The sequence below is a fragment of the Pomacea canaliculata genome, linkage group LG12 (assembly GCF_003073045.1).
Source record: "Pomacea canaliculata isolate SZHN2017 linkage group LG12, ASM307304v1, whole genome shotgun sequence".
Classification (NCBI taxonomy): domain Eukaryota; kingdom Metazoa; phylum Mollusca; class Gastropoda; order Architaenioglossa; family Ampullariidae; genus Pomacea; species Pomacea canaliculata.
In genome coordinates this window covers 20,407,147-20,422,605 of record NC_037601.1, presented here as the reverse complement: position 1 = coordinate 20,422,605, position 15,459 = coordinate 20,407,147, and the positions used below count along the sequence as shown (strand labels likewise).

Genomic DNA, 15,459 nt, shown 5'->3' with positions numbered 1-15,459 from the left:
CGTCCGTGTGCACCACACCGTTACGTCGGGGGACCTCTAACGCAGGACATACAAGTGGGCTATCGAGGACATCGACGATTTTCCACTGGCGTCAGCATGACATAAAGTAAGACTTTCCTTTTTAAGTTCCACTAGTAGAGGGGAAGGGTTTCGTACCCCCATTATTATTCTCCACTTTCATCTACAGAGTATGAGTAGGTTTATTGATTTGGACTATTTAGGACTATTGTGTGGTGTTGCTTAACACCAATGATCACATGGACTTTTTTGTGGATTAGAAAAGTGCTCTACGGAACTTAAAATTATAATGTCTAGAAATTGAAATATTTTGGTAGCCATTGTCAAATTAAGTTTGCAATTTTAGAAACTGCTGAAGACCAGCCTGCGTGTGGTCTCAGTTTCTGCATTTATCTTGGGTGTGTTATTGTGATTTAAGTTTGCAGTTTTAGAAACTGACAAAGACAAGGCTGTGTGCAGTCTTAGTTTCTGTATTAATTTTGGGTGTGTGCTATTGTGAATTTGACATTGTTCGTGTGAATGGAGAAGTGTTTATTGCTTAAACTGCTTGATCTTGAAATTTATTGTATTGTAAATTGTGTATTAAGCATTCTGACTTCCCAAACTGGAGTGATCTTGAGTTTTGATTTTTTTAGAAAGAATGCACGTCTGAATGTGGGTCATGACATATTTGTATGCATATGTACTCACACACAAATAAGTTGCGAGCTATTTAACAGAAAAGGAAAAGAAATTGATCAGATGACCATGCAAAGAAAGAGAATACTCTGAGCCTACAAATAAAGACTTCTCACTATTTACTCCAGGCAAGAGTAAGCCAATTACTGTAAACATTAAGAACTATCCCTTTCCCAACTAGTAAAACTTCTAGATGCTGAACTCACTTGGTAATCATCTTTTTGCAGAGTTCTTGCACTGAGCGCTGACAGGCTTCCTTGAATTTGCGATTAAAGCGGAAGTCTTTCATCGAGATCTGTCCAGCACAAAGTAAGACATTTGACATGGTCTTCCTATGGCTGTGACAAGATTACTGTATGCTTCTCTCAGACACCATTTTCGTGCAAAACCGTAAAATCTGGTATTATAAACCAGCATAGACTGTTTATTTTAAGACACCTACAGTGCATTCCTTTTAAAGGAAAAAGAATAAGACATCATTAGACATGGCAAAGTACTTACAGTTTACCAATCCTTTTAGTATTAAATCATGAACTCTAACACTAAAAGCAATTTTTCCTGCAACAGGAAGTTCAGTTATCCACAACTTCTATAGTACAGTAAAACCTTATTAAAACCTTCCCAAATGTGATTCCCTCATAAATACCACTTAAAAAACATTCATGAATGTATTTAATATATAATACATAAATGCCATTTCTATTATGACTACTTCCAAAACAAGATTTACAACAGTTTACGCTCTATTATGATTTTCTTTTGGCAGAAGTTGCGTGTTGCACAAATTAGGGAAGTTTTTTTTAAAAATCAGGATGCTTCAGGCTGACCGTTTGCCCTATATTATGACTTTCTGTTCAAATAATGTAAAATTTTGTACATTATGAAAAGACTGCTTGATCAATGTTGTCTATTTGTTTACCAGCATAAATCAGTCAATTGTTTTTCAGTTACAACCTTTTGCAAACGTTGTCCATTTATAAAAATAAGATGTTAGTAACTGTGTACTAAATGTATTGATTGATTGCTCTTATCTGGTGAGTTTGTTCTGCTATATATCTTCAACCAAGTGCAATAATAGTGGAATCAGTAAACATGACCAAGCGAAAGCAAAAACTACAAAGAAAAGCACTATGATATAAGGTGACCAGACGTCCCGCTTTTGACCTCGTGTCCCGCCTGCTCATCGGGCCAATGTCCCGCTTTCTGGCTTTCTGGCAAGTCCCTCAAATGTCCCGGTTGTCTTTAAAAATCACCTTTTTTCAGCGTTCTTTGACGGTGACGACACCATCATCGCCACGTTGACCCGCTTTCGCCCCCGAAACGTCTGGTCACCTTACTATGATATGATTTTAAGAGCTTTTATTTTCAACATTTAAATAAATAAGCATGAATTTATAGGTGTTGCACTCATGGTTCATGGAATGAAAGCAGACTGATCGATTTCCCTACTAAACCCCTTCTCAGTTACGACCTGATTTTAATGGATTTTAAAAGACCAACCTGAACGGTTTGCGTTTTTGTTTTTTCCAGATATCAGTAGGTATAGGCGATATGAAGCTAACCTGTAAATTTCAGCCTCCAAAACCCCTCCGTTAATTATCCGCTACAATTTGTACCTGCGATCGAGTGCCGTAACAGTGTACTATGTCACATTGGTACCCTATTCACAAAGTTGCCTGCAGTCAACACCAATCAGAGAGAGAATGAGTGACCGTTTGGATTATTTGGATGCTGACAGTCTGCATTTCTCGTGGTTCTGAAAAACTGCTACTTTAGCACAAGAAATGCAGACTTTCAACGTCCAAATAACTCGAACTGTCGATCTGATTGGTGCTGACGGCTAGTAACGTTGTGAATGGTGTACCAACGTGACGCAGTGCACTGTTAGTGGTTCTTTTTGATCGCAGGTGCGAATCAAGTACCTTGCTAGTGAATAATTAACGGATTAGTTTTGGAGGCTGAATTTTACAAGTTAGATTTATATCGCGCATATCTGCAAAAAACTCAAACTGGTTGGTCTTTAACAAATCTTAACTAAGAGGTTTTACTGTATTGTTTCTTCGTAATGAGCTTTTTTGGGGGGTTTTGCTCCATTAGCTACCAATTGTGTAGTTATACTAGCTCTGTAAGTGACTGAGTCCCCTAATTTTAAGCCTCTTATACTTTCCAGCAACCTCAGTATCAATGAACTATGTATGGACAGAACAATATCATGCATACCAGCTGATGATGTTCAATGCCAGCCCTGCACTTCTGTGACATGTCTGCATGGTTCTTGTGCTCAACTAAACACTCCAGCACTTCGTCAGGCTCTGCATTACCTTCCAGTTCATCCTGAACACATTACCATATCCAGCAATACAAAATCAACCTCATGCACAGAAGGGTGGGTGGAAGAAAGAGAATGGCTGAGTGAATCTAAAAAATTAAATTCAGTCTGTAAAATTGAAATATCTGAACATTGTAAGTTCCTGAAAAAAAAGAAAATATCCCCCCAAAAAAGTAGTAGCAAAGGTCATAATAATTAGCAGAGAATAATATTATACTCTCATGAAAGCGCATGCATTGTGCATGTTAAAGTACAGTTGACTTAACAATATGAAAAAAAATTTAAAATATATGTTTAGAAAGTTTAATATAAACCTTAGGTTACATAGCTAAATGATCAGCCATGTAAATTTTTTATGAAAAATGAGCTTATTTATGCAAAAAATAATTTAGCTAGGCCTACCTCACAAAACTTCCTTATCATTGGAGTGCAGGCTTTCATGAGGATGTGATCCATGCGAATATCCTCTGCTTCATCCTCCTGGAAGCTCCTCATGACTGCCTTGCACTCTTCCTTCAGGCTGTCATAATTCTGTTGAAGGCATTCCAATTCCTGCACAAAGCAAAAGCATTGTTCATATTTCCCTGTTCATCAGGATGCTCAAAAGTGTGACACTTCAAAAGTCATAAACACTTAGATAATCTGTTGAAAAGAAAATTAATATTATAAGCTCATTTTGTAATATCTGACATGTTGAAAAATTATGATATTATTGAATGACACTTCTCTTTCATTTATATGAATAGCATGGTAGTGCCAACATGCAGAAAAGAAAAGTTGCACACCCACAAGGAATACAAAAGACACAGCAAGCCATCTTCAATAAATTTCATGTTTTGATTTCTACTATTCACAAAAAGAAAGAAAACAGCATGGAAAATAACAGACACTCCATCCTCTTAAAGGGATACTCAAGGCTTGTGATAATTAAGGTTCTGGCGACGGTCAAATGTTTCAAAAATATATTTAGTTACAATTACAGAGCACGAGAGCAATACAGGAGAAATAAAGGATTCGTTTCTCACTTAATTACCACTTATTAGCACTATTTTCGTTGCCGATGTTTATAAAAATTGAAAAAATCCAGTGAAATCGACCCTTGTGTCCTTCCGCCAAGTAACCATGATATCTTCCCGAGATGGTGAAGCAGACGAGTCTCCTTGTGACATCAGTCTCCTTATGACGTCACACGCACAGGAAGTGTCTGTGGTCATTGCAAAGATTTGTCGTCTTTTTATTCGTATGACGCACTCTGTTTGTAGGGCTCTGTCTTTCGGAAACTGATAAAAAGAAAATTTTGAATCTTCTTCCATCTTTTCGTGGCAATCGGGTGCAGCACATTCTCGAGGCATGGCTCTCACTATGGAAACCACACGTCATAGGGTCACGTGACGGAGAACGAGACTTCGTGGAAGCAAAAAAAGAGTCCCGTGTAATTTCTCTTATTAAACACAACATTCTACTAAAAACCTTCAACGTTTTCCACATGAACACACATATAAATAGACGAGATTCAAATTTATCCTACTCTTTACGCGATCTAAGCAGTGTTATTTTGCCGTTACAATCCCTTTAAGAGCATTTTTGCAAGCAACAAGATTTTATCATCATTGACAGAAAATGCACATTGTACATACTGCGCCCTTTGCCACATCCTCAGGGTCCTCTGAGCACAGAGCAGCTAGGTCATCCATACAGGCATGTTCAATTTCTGGGTTCAGATTCACAGCCAGTGACCTCTGTCTCATTACCCTCTGCATAGCTTGCACACACACACGTGACAGTTGCTGCAAATACCAGAAAAAATTTGTCACATTAACTTGTAAGTGTCAAAACCTGTATGCTCACATTAATGCTTTGAATCATGACGACAAAAACATAAATTCTCTCGTCAAACAGTTCAGTTTCACTCCCTCAACACACTGTCAAAAATTATTTGTGATTATGAATTGTGCCCAAAAAGATATAAGAAGACATAAACACTAATGCTGCACTCACTGGGGTTTCCGGGCTGCTACTGTGATTCTTGTAGTGACGATGCAAACATGCAAGTACCAAAGGACCCTGCTCAGGATTTGTGGACTCAGTGTCTGCCCAGTGCCCACTTTCATGACACAACTTTTTAGCATCTCGCTTGCATGACTTGTACAAGTCAGTGTCCAATCTGTTCACAGTTTCAGAACACTTTATATATTGGAGTAGCTGTCATTATTTAATGGCATAATGTTCAAGCATAAATAGCATGTAAACATGTACATGTGTGCCCATATACATACACACTCTTGCTAGTTTAAATACCTATTACCAATCTATTTTCTCTTTGTGTATTGAACAAATGTGTCAAGACTGAAAGGTATTTTGAATGACCTGTATAATATTAAACTCTGTATATATAGACTGACTGCAGTGAATAAAAGATGGAAGAAGAAATATGCATTAAGAGCCAAAAAAAAGAAGAAAGAGAAACTATGGTAGATAGCCCTGAGCTTTGCAAGAATGTTAAAGTTAGCTTCCTTAAAAAAGCAGACCTAAAAATTAATCTGCATCTTACTATCAAGAGATAAAATATCAATGTTATAGTTCATGACTTTTCAAAGTGAAACAAAAAACATACTTGAAATCCCTGGCCATGAAATACTGAATTTCTAGTAAGCGCTGCTCACATTCATCGGTCATCTCATCCTCATCAATGTTGTCCATTAGGCAGTTTATTATTCTAGAAAGTGATGCCAAAACAAATCATAAACATATCTTCTGGGATGGTTATACATGTATGAAAATTTTATGGAGGAAGGGATGAAGAAGAAAAGATTCTAGTTAGCACCATACAAGTCTCCACAATTTCCTATTCAAACCTGAACTACAAATGCACCAATTAATCTTTTGATCAAATAGACATAATAAATCAATAAAAAGAGAATTATTGGATTGCTCTTTACTTTTTACTCCTAGCAGATTTATGAATAAGTTTTATTATGGTTGTTAGAAGTTTACACTTTCACTGCAATGAAATTGTGTTTGAGAAAGATTTCTGGTTGATTCAACCATTTACCTATTCGACCACTGACTTCAACTGCTTTGTCTACAGCCTCAAGACACTTTGTCCACAGCCCCAAGTCAATTCGACTACTGGCTTCAATCAATTCGACTACTGGCTTCAATCAATTCGACTACTGGCTTCAATCAATTCAACCACCAAGTACATTCAGTGTAATGATAGGATCATTTCTAATTATATGTAGTTGATGAAAAAAAATGCAACTGAATTTTTGTTCAACGCTAGCTGCATCCCATGCATAGGCTAGTTACCATTGCCATCATTTTTTAATTGCCCCTGGGGATCAATAAAGTTGTATTGTATCAAATGAAAAATGAATGCTGTTTGAATAAGGTGCAAAGGCTATACGAGTGAGCAAAAACGCATACTTACACAATAGCAATTTACTTAACCCCATCTACTTGTGTACATATTATTTAATGTGTACATTCATATTAACTTTTAGCCACCAACCTGTTATATTTACTGTACTTCATGTGAATATTGTGTACATCTCTTGCATTTGTTTGCAGCCTGTACAATTTGTTTTGCTCATGTATATATTGCACAGTGGTAAAATCATTGCACAGATGATACAGTTGAACTGACTACCGGAAGTGGTAGAATCAACTTTTGGCTATGGTCATGGTCAAATCGACCATGGGCTATGGTCATGGTTGAATCAACTGTTGGCTGCAGTCGAATCAACTATAGCTCATGGTTAAATCAATTGATGATTCTATCGGCCCTGTGAGAAAGTTTGGAATTTAAATGAAATGCTGACTTTTCCCCTCTATACTGCATTTCACAGACTGAAAAGATCAACACTTACGCGCCCTGTCCTGGGTGTACATTTTTGCAAAGAGTTTCCACCACTTTTGAACATGCTAGATGTAGAGGTCTGTCTAACATGAAGTTCTCTCCAACATTGATTTCTTTCAAAAGCCCTGAAAGCTGTGACACAAAATATGCTTGCAAAAGATGACATCGTCATGAGTTTAAGCTTATAACTTTATTGTTAAAATCAGCCAAGAAAGCATCTTCCTATAAGCTTAAAAAAAAAAAATTAGAAGTATGAACAATCCTGTAACTGTAAGTGGTGAAAATATTTCATTCTTACCTCAGCTTTGCACTCGGAAGAAATCTCTTTGGCTTTATGTTTCCTTTCCTTTGCAAGTGCCATCAGGCAATGGAGACTTTTACCTCCAGCTTCCAATCCAGAGCAGTGTTCTCTTATCTCTTTGTCACAGCGAACCATCAATTCTGGACTGATGCGATAGTCATCCATTAGCAGTTTGCGGACTGCCATCATTTCTTGCACACACTCTGGAGCTAGACCTGTTGCTGCCTTGTCTTCTGACAAGGCTGATTAAGCAAGGAATGAAAGGACAATAAGCAATCAACAACAAAAAATTTGAAGAAATAAATAAAAATTCAGCACTTGAATCACCTTACATGCCAGCACTAAAATAAGCGCAGCTATATTCCTCACAATTTAACATGTTTCTTTTTCTCAATCCAGCATTTTCATGAAGGCGCTTGGTGCCTAGCATGTTGCTAGATGCTACCTGGATGATTTATGTACATTGATATTTCATCACCAGTTTGACTGACTTCTAGGCATTAACATCCAGGTAATATCATAGCAGTTTTCTGTAAAGGCACCCAAAAAAAAAGGAAGATGTAAAAAGACCACAAATAAGTCCACATCAACTTAAGTTTCCCTTTAAAATTAATGTCATACACCTAAAATATGTATTTTGCAGGCAGTCTCAAATTTACAGCTACTACCATTAATTTCAGTCTATTGAGCGCACCTATATACACAAAATTTCAAAAAAAAGTCTCTACTTTTTTCACAAATAAGTTGCACTGGTTTATAAGATGCTAATATATACAACTTGAACGCTGCATTGTATGCATTTCGTTTTGTTTTTGACATGATGAGAGTGTGTGCTTTAGCAACTGATCTGAATGCTTCAATTGTATGCAGCTTTGATTTTAAAATGTGAACAGTTAACACTTTAACCTGAAGCTGATAAAAAAATTAATCGGAATCTGAAAAATCAGCAAACAAGCCACTTTGCAGTTTGTCACAGGGTTTAATGCTGGGGGGAAAAGTCACGGTCCAAATGGCCCTGCTTCAGCCACCCTCTCCTGAGCAACTTGACTGTGTTTTGCATAGAGTTGTTGATGACTATGCCCAGTGTCTCGACGTCTGATGTGCCAATCCAAATATGCACCTTTGTATTCACAGGTCCATGTTGAGCTCCGTGACCTGAAGCATTCTCGCTGGCGAGCAGAGCGTGTTTGACGGAAGACTGGACTCACCATCCACAAAGAGATTTATAACCCCAAGCAAAGCATTGCAAAATGTGTCAACAAGGCCAAGACATCATATCTTCAGGCCCAAATAAATAATTGCACCTCCCCCAGAACACTTTTTGACATATGCAATCAAATGACTGGAATTAGCAATGCAATGCCACTGCCCACTGCCTACTCTGCTTCACAGCTACCGCAAGTATTTTGTGACTATTTTGCTAACAAGATTTCGGACATTCGATCATCCTTGGACTTAATCGGTGCCTGACAGCCTCTCCTGTGATATTCTTCTTGACCAAATTTCGACCAGTCTCTGATGCTAATATAAAGACAATTATTCTGAAAGTCAAGCCAACAACTTGTCAGTTAGACCCAATACCCACAAGTCTTCTTCTTGAGCGTTTAGACATTTTACTTCCTTCCATTTCATTATCATGTGTTTTTCCATCTTTGTTTAAAAATGTCCTGGTGAAGCCACTTCTTAAGAAATCCACACTTGATGTCAATGTGTTGAACATTTATTGCCCAGTTTCCAACTTGTCTTTTCACTCAAAGGTATAGAGAAAGTAGTTTTGACAAAGCTCTGGGCCTACTTACAAGAGCACCAGTTCATCCCCCATGATCAGTCAGCATATAGACCCTTTCACAGTACTGAAACTAATTAAAGTGACCACCGACATATTATCTGCCCTTGACAGTGGTGATGTTTCTGCCTTAACTCTACTGGACCTGTCTGCTGCATTCGACACCATTGACCACTCTGCTCCTTTGTAGACTACACACCCTCTACGGGATTTCTGGACCTGCCTAGCGGGGTTCAACTCCTATCTCACCGATAGGATGCAGACTGTGTTTGCTGATGGTCAAATATCTCGCCCTGCTCCATTTTCTTGTGGCATCCTTCAAGGCTCAGTACTCAGCCCAGTTCTGTTTATTCTCTATATGAAGCCACCTTCATCTTGTATCCAGTCTCACAATGTTTCTAATCAATCATATGCTGATGATATGCACCTGTATTGCTCCACTCCACCGGCTGTCTCACTCTGCTTCCAGCACCATAGAAGTCTGTATTAAAGAAGTCTAAGTATGGATGGTGTCAAACAAACTTAAACTCAATGATGATAAAATTGAAGCCCTCCTATGTTTGAGAAGAAGAAATCCATCTTCACTCGTTTGTCCTAGTAACATCAAGGTCGGCGAAACCAACATCCCCTTTGCACCCTCCATCAGGAATCTGGGATTCATTGTCACTACAGACATGACTCTTGCTAAACAAGTTACAACTGTTTGTCAGTCTGCCTATTATGAACTACACAATGCTACCAACACTCTTGTCTGTGCGTTTGTTCTATCAAGACTTGATTACTGCAACTCCTTGGTTGCTGGCTGCCCTGAATACCTTCTTCACAAACTCCAGACAGTACAGAACTCTGCTGCACATCTGGTGCTTAGAGCTAGGAAACAGGACCATGCTACCCATCTCCTTCGTTCTCGCATCCAGTACAAACTCTCCATGACGTGTTTTAATTTCTTTGCTGGCGCCTGCCCTGATTATTTCTCTGAACTGCTCTTCCTTACGCCCCAGCTAGACAACTCTGCTCCTCGTCAGATGATCGTCTCCTTACTCTTCCTGTCACCACTACATATGGCCACAGGAATTTTGGTTACTGAGCAGGAAACAATGGAACTCTCTCCCTTTCCATACCCACTATTGAATCCTTTAAACGTACACTGAACACACACCTCTTCTGTAAACATTACTCCTTACAACCTTTCCCATAATGCTAGTCTTTTTTCACACCCTTCCTTTTGCAATATATTACTCTCAGCTCTTGTTCTTGCTATTTGCTTTCTCTTTGTGTTTTCTGTATTTGATTTTATTCTTCGTTTAGTACAGTTGTTTATTCTTTTATAGTTCATATGTTGTTTGTTTTCCTGTCCCTCATATGCTGTCCATGTTTTGTTCTTGTTCTTAAGCGCTAAGAGGAGTGTGAGTATACGCCTTACAAATTTTACATTTATTATTATTATTAAACTGTAAATGAAACTTTATTTTACGCTTTTCTGACATCTTATCAGCATAGCTTACCAAAACGCCATACAACAAAGATTTAAGAAAGCTTGCAATCCATTTAACTTAGGTTTGAAAACAAAACTCTTGTCACTATTCTAACAAATGACACACACAAATATCTGTGAACATGCATGCACCCAAGCCCACAAACACACAAAGAACCAAGCAATCTCCCCTATACATACCATCCATGTGTGCACTCTCTAGGCAGAGCAAAACATGGGCACGTTTGGTATCTGGTTCGGTGTTTGAACCACCAAGGCAGCTATACTTCTGGATATCAGCACGACACCTTGTGTAAAAGACATGCTCAACTTTCACATCCTCTGCCATCACTCTCTGGCGTAGCTCTAGTTTTTCCTGGCACTGCAAACAGTGGCATGATAGTGGTGGTAACTTGAGGAGAAGAAATGATAAGCACAAAGAAGAAAGCAAGGCAGAACCAGAAAACAAATCTGCATACCACAGCTATGGGTCATCTAACATATGAAATCATCAAGGTTTCAGCAAGTTTGAGTTTGACTACCTCAGGTGACAGATCTTTTCCTCCAAGATGATTGTACAGGCATTGGAAAACTGCTCCATTGCCTGCCTTAACATCAGCACACAGGTTCTCACGGTCATGCTGGCAAGCATAGTACAGGGGGCGATCTAGATGGTAATCATCAGATTGAAGCTCATAAACACGCAAGACCTGTTTCTTGCATTTGGGTTTGAGGTTGGCCATGTCCTTGGCCAGGCATGCAATAGTCTGTCCTTGAAAATGCGGAGACTGCATCTGAAACTAGAAAAAAAAAAAAGAAAATGTCCACAATATTAGACTAATCCAAGATGGGTAACATATAGAATATATTAGAAAAAATATATTCTTTTCGTCTTATATCCCTCATTTTATCAAAAGTCTATTAAAATATTTTCAGTATATTCATCCTTTAACCTCACTTATTTACATCTTTTATATCAAACTGATGTGTGGATGGATCAAATGCACTGGATGTTCCACAATCAAAACTAACTCCCTGACTATAAACACCACAAACAGTGGAAAGTAGCAGACATACACTATCAGGCACAGCCACTTCGTTCTGTCCACGAGGAAAGCGGCCACACCCCAATTTGTTGATGTCATATTCACAGTTTTCCATAAAGTGAAAGATAAGACGGTGGTCTGCAAACACAATAGTGGCCATCTTGTTGAGGAAATTTTGGCATGATTTGGAGTCTACCTCCTCATAGTGTTCAATGAGGCATGGAATAATTTGCCCCTGTCCAGCAGGAAGTCCGTGGCAGTCTTGTATCTAAAACCAAAAGCAATCAACAGGCATGTTCATTAGTTTTTTTACCCTATATCTTGAATGAAACTTCTGGCAGTGTGAGGCTAACTTAGAGTAAAAAGTGTTTCATACCACCAGGCAGAAAAACTGTTATTTAACTTTAAACAAATTTAGCAAATCCACTATCAGTGTTTTATAACTGGGTGCTCAGCCATGAATTCAAGGACTACCATGTTCTCAACCAAAGGGACAAAACTGATTTGAGCGAATGATTATCCACATTATAACAACTTTTAGACAAAAATACAACCATATTAAAATAAGAGATATGCTGTCAACACACTAACTCTAGTGTTTGCCTACATTATATCAGCTTATCTCTCATTTTAAGTACTGTAATTTAAAGATTTACTTTGATCAATTCTGCCTTGCAAACTTCAGCTACTGCAGAGTCAAATCGATCATCTCTTGTGAGTTGCAGCCTGTATCCCCAGATATACTGTAACAAAAATAAATATCTACACTTGAAAAACAAAAAGAAAAGATTCATATCTGTTAGCTGATTCGATTAACTTCAAGGAGAAAATCTGGACACATTTTTTTTAAAAGGTGAATTTTTTTTTTAATTCATACTTTCAAAACATATTAGTTGTACCACCACCAAACAAGAAATTATCCTTTAAAACTAAAAAGTTCTCTCCCATAAAAGTACATCTACAGAAATTAAATTTGAAGTTCATTAGTTAACAGAGGAAAAAAACTGTAACAAGACTTAATTTATTGAGTTTTATAATGATAAAAGACATCCATAAGAATATATAATTTATACTATTATAAAACATTTGGACACATGCATACATGCTCATATCTATTTAACCCTTTTAAAAAAGTACTTAAAATTTAACCTTTTAGGAACTGCAAAAGGAAGTTACTAGCCCATTAGAGATAACCACTATACATTTTGCTTTAAAGAAAAGCTTCAAATAATTCTGCTTTTCAGAAGGCACCTAACTCACTTCATCCCCCAAATTTCTGAAATGTACTTTTACCTTTGTAGTTTGTATTTTTTTGAGTAAAGAATGAACAATAATGCTGTATTGATGATTAATCTTTTGAAAAAAAAGGTCAGCACTTCTGCCAATTCTAATTTTCTTTTCTGTTTAAATCAGTCAATGATCATTTTTGTGAACTATACCTATCCATGCAAATTTAGACAAGTGAAATTTTTTACCACATTTGATCTTTTTGCTATTGGTATTACTCTATTATCAAAAGCTGATCAATCACAGAGCAGAATGAGCTACCATATATTATATTGATGGATTAGTTGTTGGAAGACCTCTTATGATCATAAATTACAAGGACAAGCAACAGGAAGTAAATCACTGCAATGTGTGCAGCTCTACAAGCTTACATGCTGGCAATCTTCTGACACCTCACCACTTGTCTGAAAAAGAAAAGTGTATATATATTACTTATATGTTTATCATTAATCTTAAGATCATACAGAAGCATGACAACAAGCCCAGTTCACTAATATATACCGTAAATTTTGGTCTATTGAGCGCACCTGAAGTAAAACTTCACCTAATGTTTTTTTAAATCTCTACTTTATTCTTAAATGAGCCACACTGGTTTAGAAATTGCAAATATATACAACTTTTTCAATGGCCAGATCGATCGATCATCTTCAGCATGAAAGCTGTATCATAGGCATTTTGTCTGGTTTTCAGCATGAGAGTGTGTGCTTTAGCAACTGATCTGAATGTTTCAATTGTGGCTTTGATCTTAAAATGTGAACAGTTTACACTGTAACAAATGTTAACAGCTGACGCTTTAAGCATAGAGCTCATCCAAAAATTAAACCATGTCTAAGAAACAAAAAAATCCGCAAACAAGCCTAGTTATTACTTGTGCCACAGGGTTTAAAGCTGGAGAAAATAGCTTAATGTCTGAAATTCATGGTATACATGATCCACATTCATACCAACCCATATTTAGAGATTGGATAGTCTTGGCAAGATTAATACTAACAGTACCATTTGCTCAATATTATCATAATTGTTTCTATTAATTATTATTGTTGGAGATTTATTTAATTTTTTTGTAATGGTGTTAAGTTTTCATGCCAGTGTGCAGCCAACACTATTTTTCAAATTAATAATATGGGGTATTTATAGCCATACTTTCTTAAGAATGATCTAAGAAATCACCAAAAACAAGCCCAAAACACAAAAATGTTATAATGTAATAATCGCTTCCTTGTATGTCTACATCCATTTGTGATCTCTATTTCAAATATGCAAAGATATATGACATGGTACAAAGTTCAGTTACATATCAGATCAAAACATTGTACCAGATTTAGCATGTGGCAGTCACCTGATAAGCTCTATCAAGAATACTGGCATCTATCAGCTCTATCAGGAATGCTGGCAGCACTTAGAGGACTGAAGACTTTATCATAAAGACTAAATTTTTCAGTTTTTTTTTTTTTGCTTATAATAAATTAATCAGCAAAAATGAATAATATATAATGGACACCACTAATACCTTAAATGTTTCATTGCTTTATACAAAACAAAAAGCCACGTTCAATAGTTTAAAAATGTTTGTCTTGTTGTGGGACAAAGTAGTGAAACTATTTGTATGCATTCATATTATTTACAAAATGTGGTCATTATAACACATATAAGTAAAACACTGAACAGTATTCTAAACATTTACGTTATTTGTCAACTGACTGAAAACTGGTAGCTTGTGTAGCTTCAAGCCATTAAATACACTTCTTTTTTACATTGATAAGGACAAATTTATTCCATTTGCTCCCAGTCTAAACAAACCTTTCTGCTGAATTTTTAACAGGACATTTGTTTCCTTGCCTTTAAATACTGCAAATTGTTTCTAGTTCTGTACTAAATACAAATCAGCCTGTGTCATATTGCTGCATATGTAATTGCTTATCTACCATACACTGCAGTCACTTCTAGAGATTGTAGAGATTTAACCAACTGGAAAGAATTTGAATTTGATCTGCTGTATATAGGTCTAAATTCAATGGAAAATAACTCAATGGGACAAAGCAATTATGTAAATATACAGTTCAGTAAATAAATTATCAATCAACAGACTATAATATTTCATTTCAAATATACCCGAACATTTATTGTGTGCTGTTTAAAAAGAACCAAGATTAAAGTGGCAAGTGGAAGATGTGTTTATTAGAGCTTAGAGACAATTTTTTTTATGAGGAGGAATAAGGTTGAATAGATATAAAGAACATGAAGACATGAAAAATCATGGCAAAAAATTGTTAAACATACGGTAATGGCCTTTAATTATCTGTGACTCTTTTAATTGTATTCCCAAACTAAATTATGGAGGAACTAAGGATAATTTCAATAAATGTACCCAGAGCTGCTTCAGCATGCTAGTTCAGGCTGAGATTCTTGAGAAGTCTTATAATGTGAATTTTATACTGACATCATGAACTGATTTGTTCATCCTACAAACTTTGCTAGAGATGCCTAAGAGTTTTAATAATAGTGTCTAATCAACAAAGATCGTTAAATAGATCAAATCACTGCTGAAATGAAAAATAAAAAAGATAAAAAAATACACGAAGTCTATGTATCTCCCAACAATAATTATTAAAATGTTATTATAACATTAGTATTAACACATGCTTAACAGATATTTGACCCTTTTTATGTTTGATATAAGA

The 15,459-nt window shown here is 36.6% G+C and overlaps 1 protein-coding gene across 1 annotated transcript in view; it reads right to left on the bottom strand.

Annotated features, from left to right (window-relative positions):
• LOC112576510 (Golgi apparatus protein 1-like) overlaps nt 1-15,459 on the bottom strand; it is a 32,789-nt gene that overhangs the window by 15,861 nt on the left and 1,469 nt on the right. Inside the window, exons 2-14 of the mRNA XM_025259011.1 lie at nt 13,150-13,182; nt 12,148-12,234; nt 11,523-11,759; nt 10,988-11,245; nt 10,647-10,827; nt 7,183-7,427; nt 6,895-7,016; nt 5,640-5,741; nt 5,024-5,189; nt 4,663-4,812; nt 3,428-3,577; nt 2,917-3,030; nt 903-991 (exon numbers count right to left, since the gene is read on the bottom strand). Coding sequence (XP_025114796.1) covers nt 903-991; nt 2,917-3,030; nt 3,428-3,577; nt 4,663-4,812; nt 5,024-5,189; nt 5,640-5,741; nt 6,895-7,016; nt 7,183-7,427; nt 10,647-10,827; nt 10,988-11,245; nt 11,523-11,759; nt 12,148-12,234; nt 13,150-13,182 — 1,934 coding nt within the window. The remainder of the gene's footprint in view (nt 1-902; nt 992-2,916; nt 3,031-3,427; nt 3,578-4,662; nt 4,813-5,023; nt 5,190-5,639; nt 5,742-6,894; nt 7,017-7,182; nt 7,428-10,646; nt 10,828-10,987; nt 11,246-11,522; nt 11,760-12,147; nt 12,235-13,149; nt 13,183-15,459) is intronic.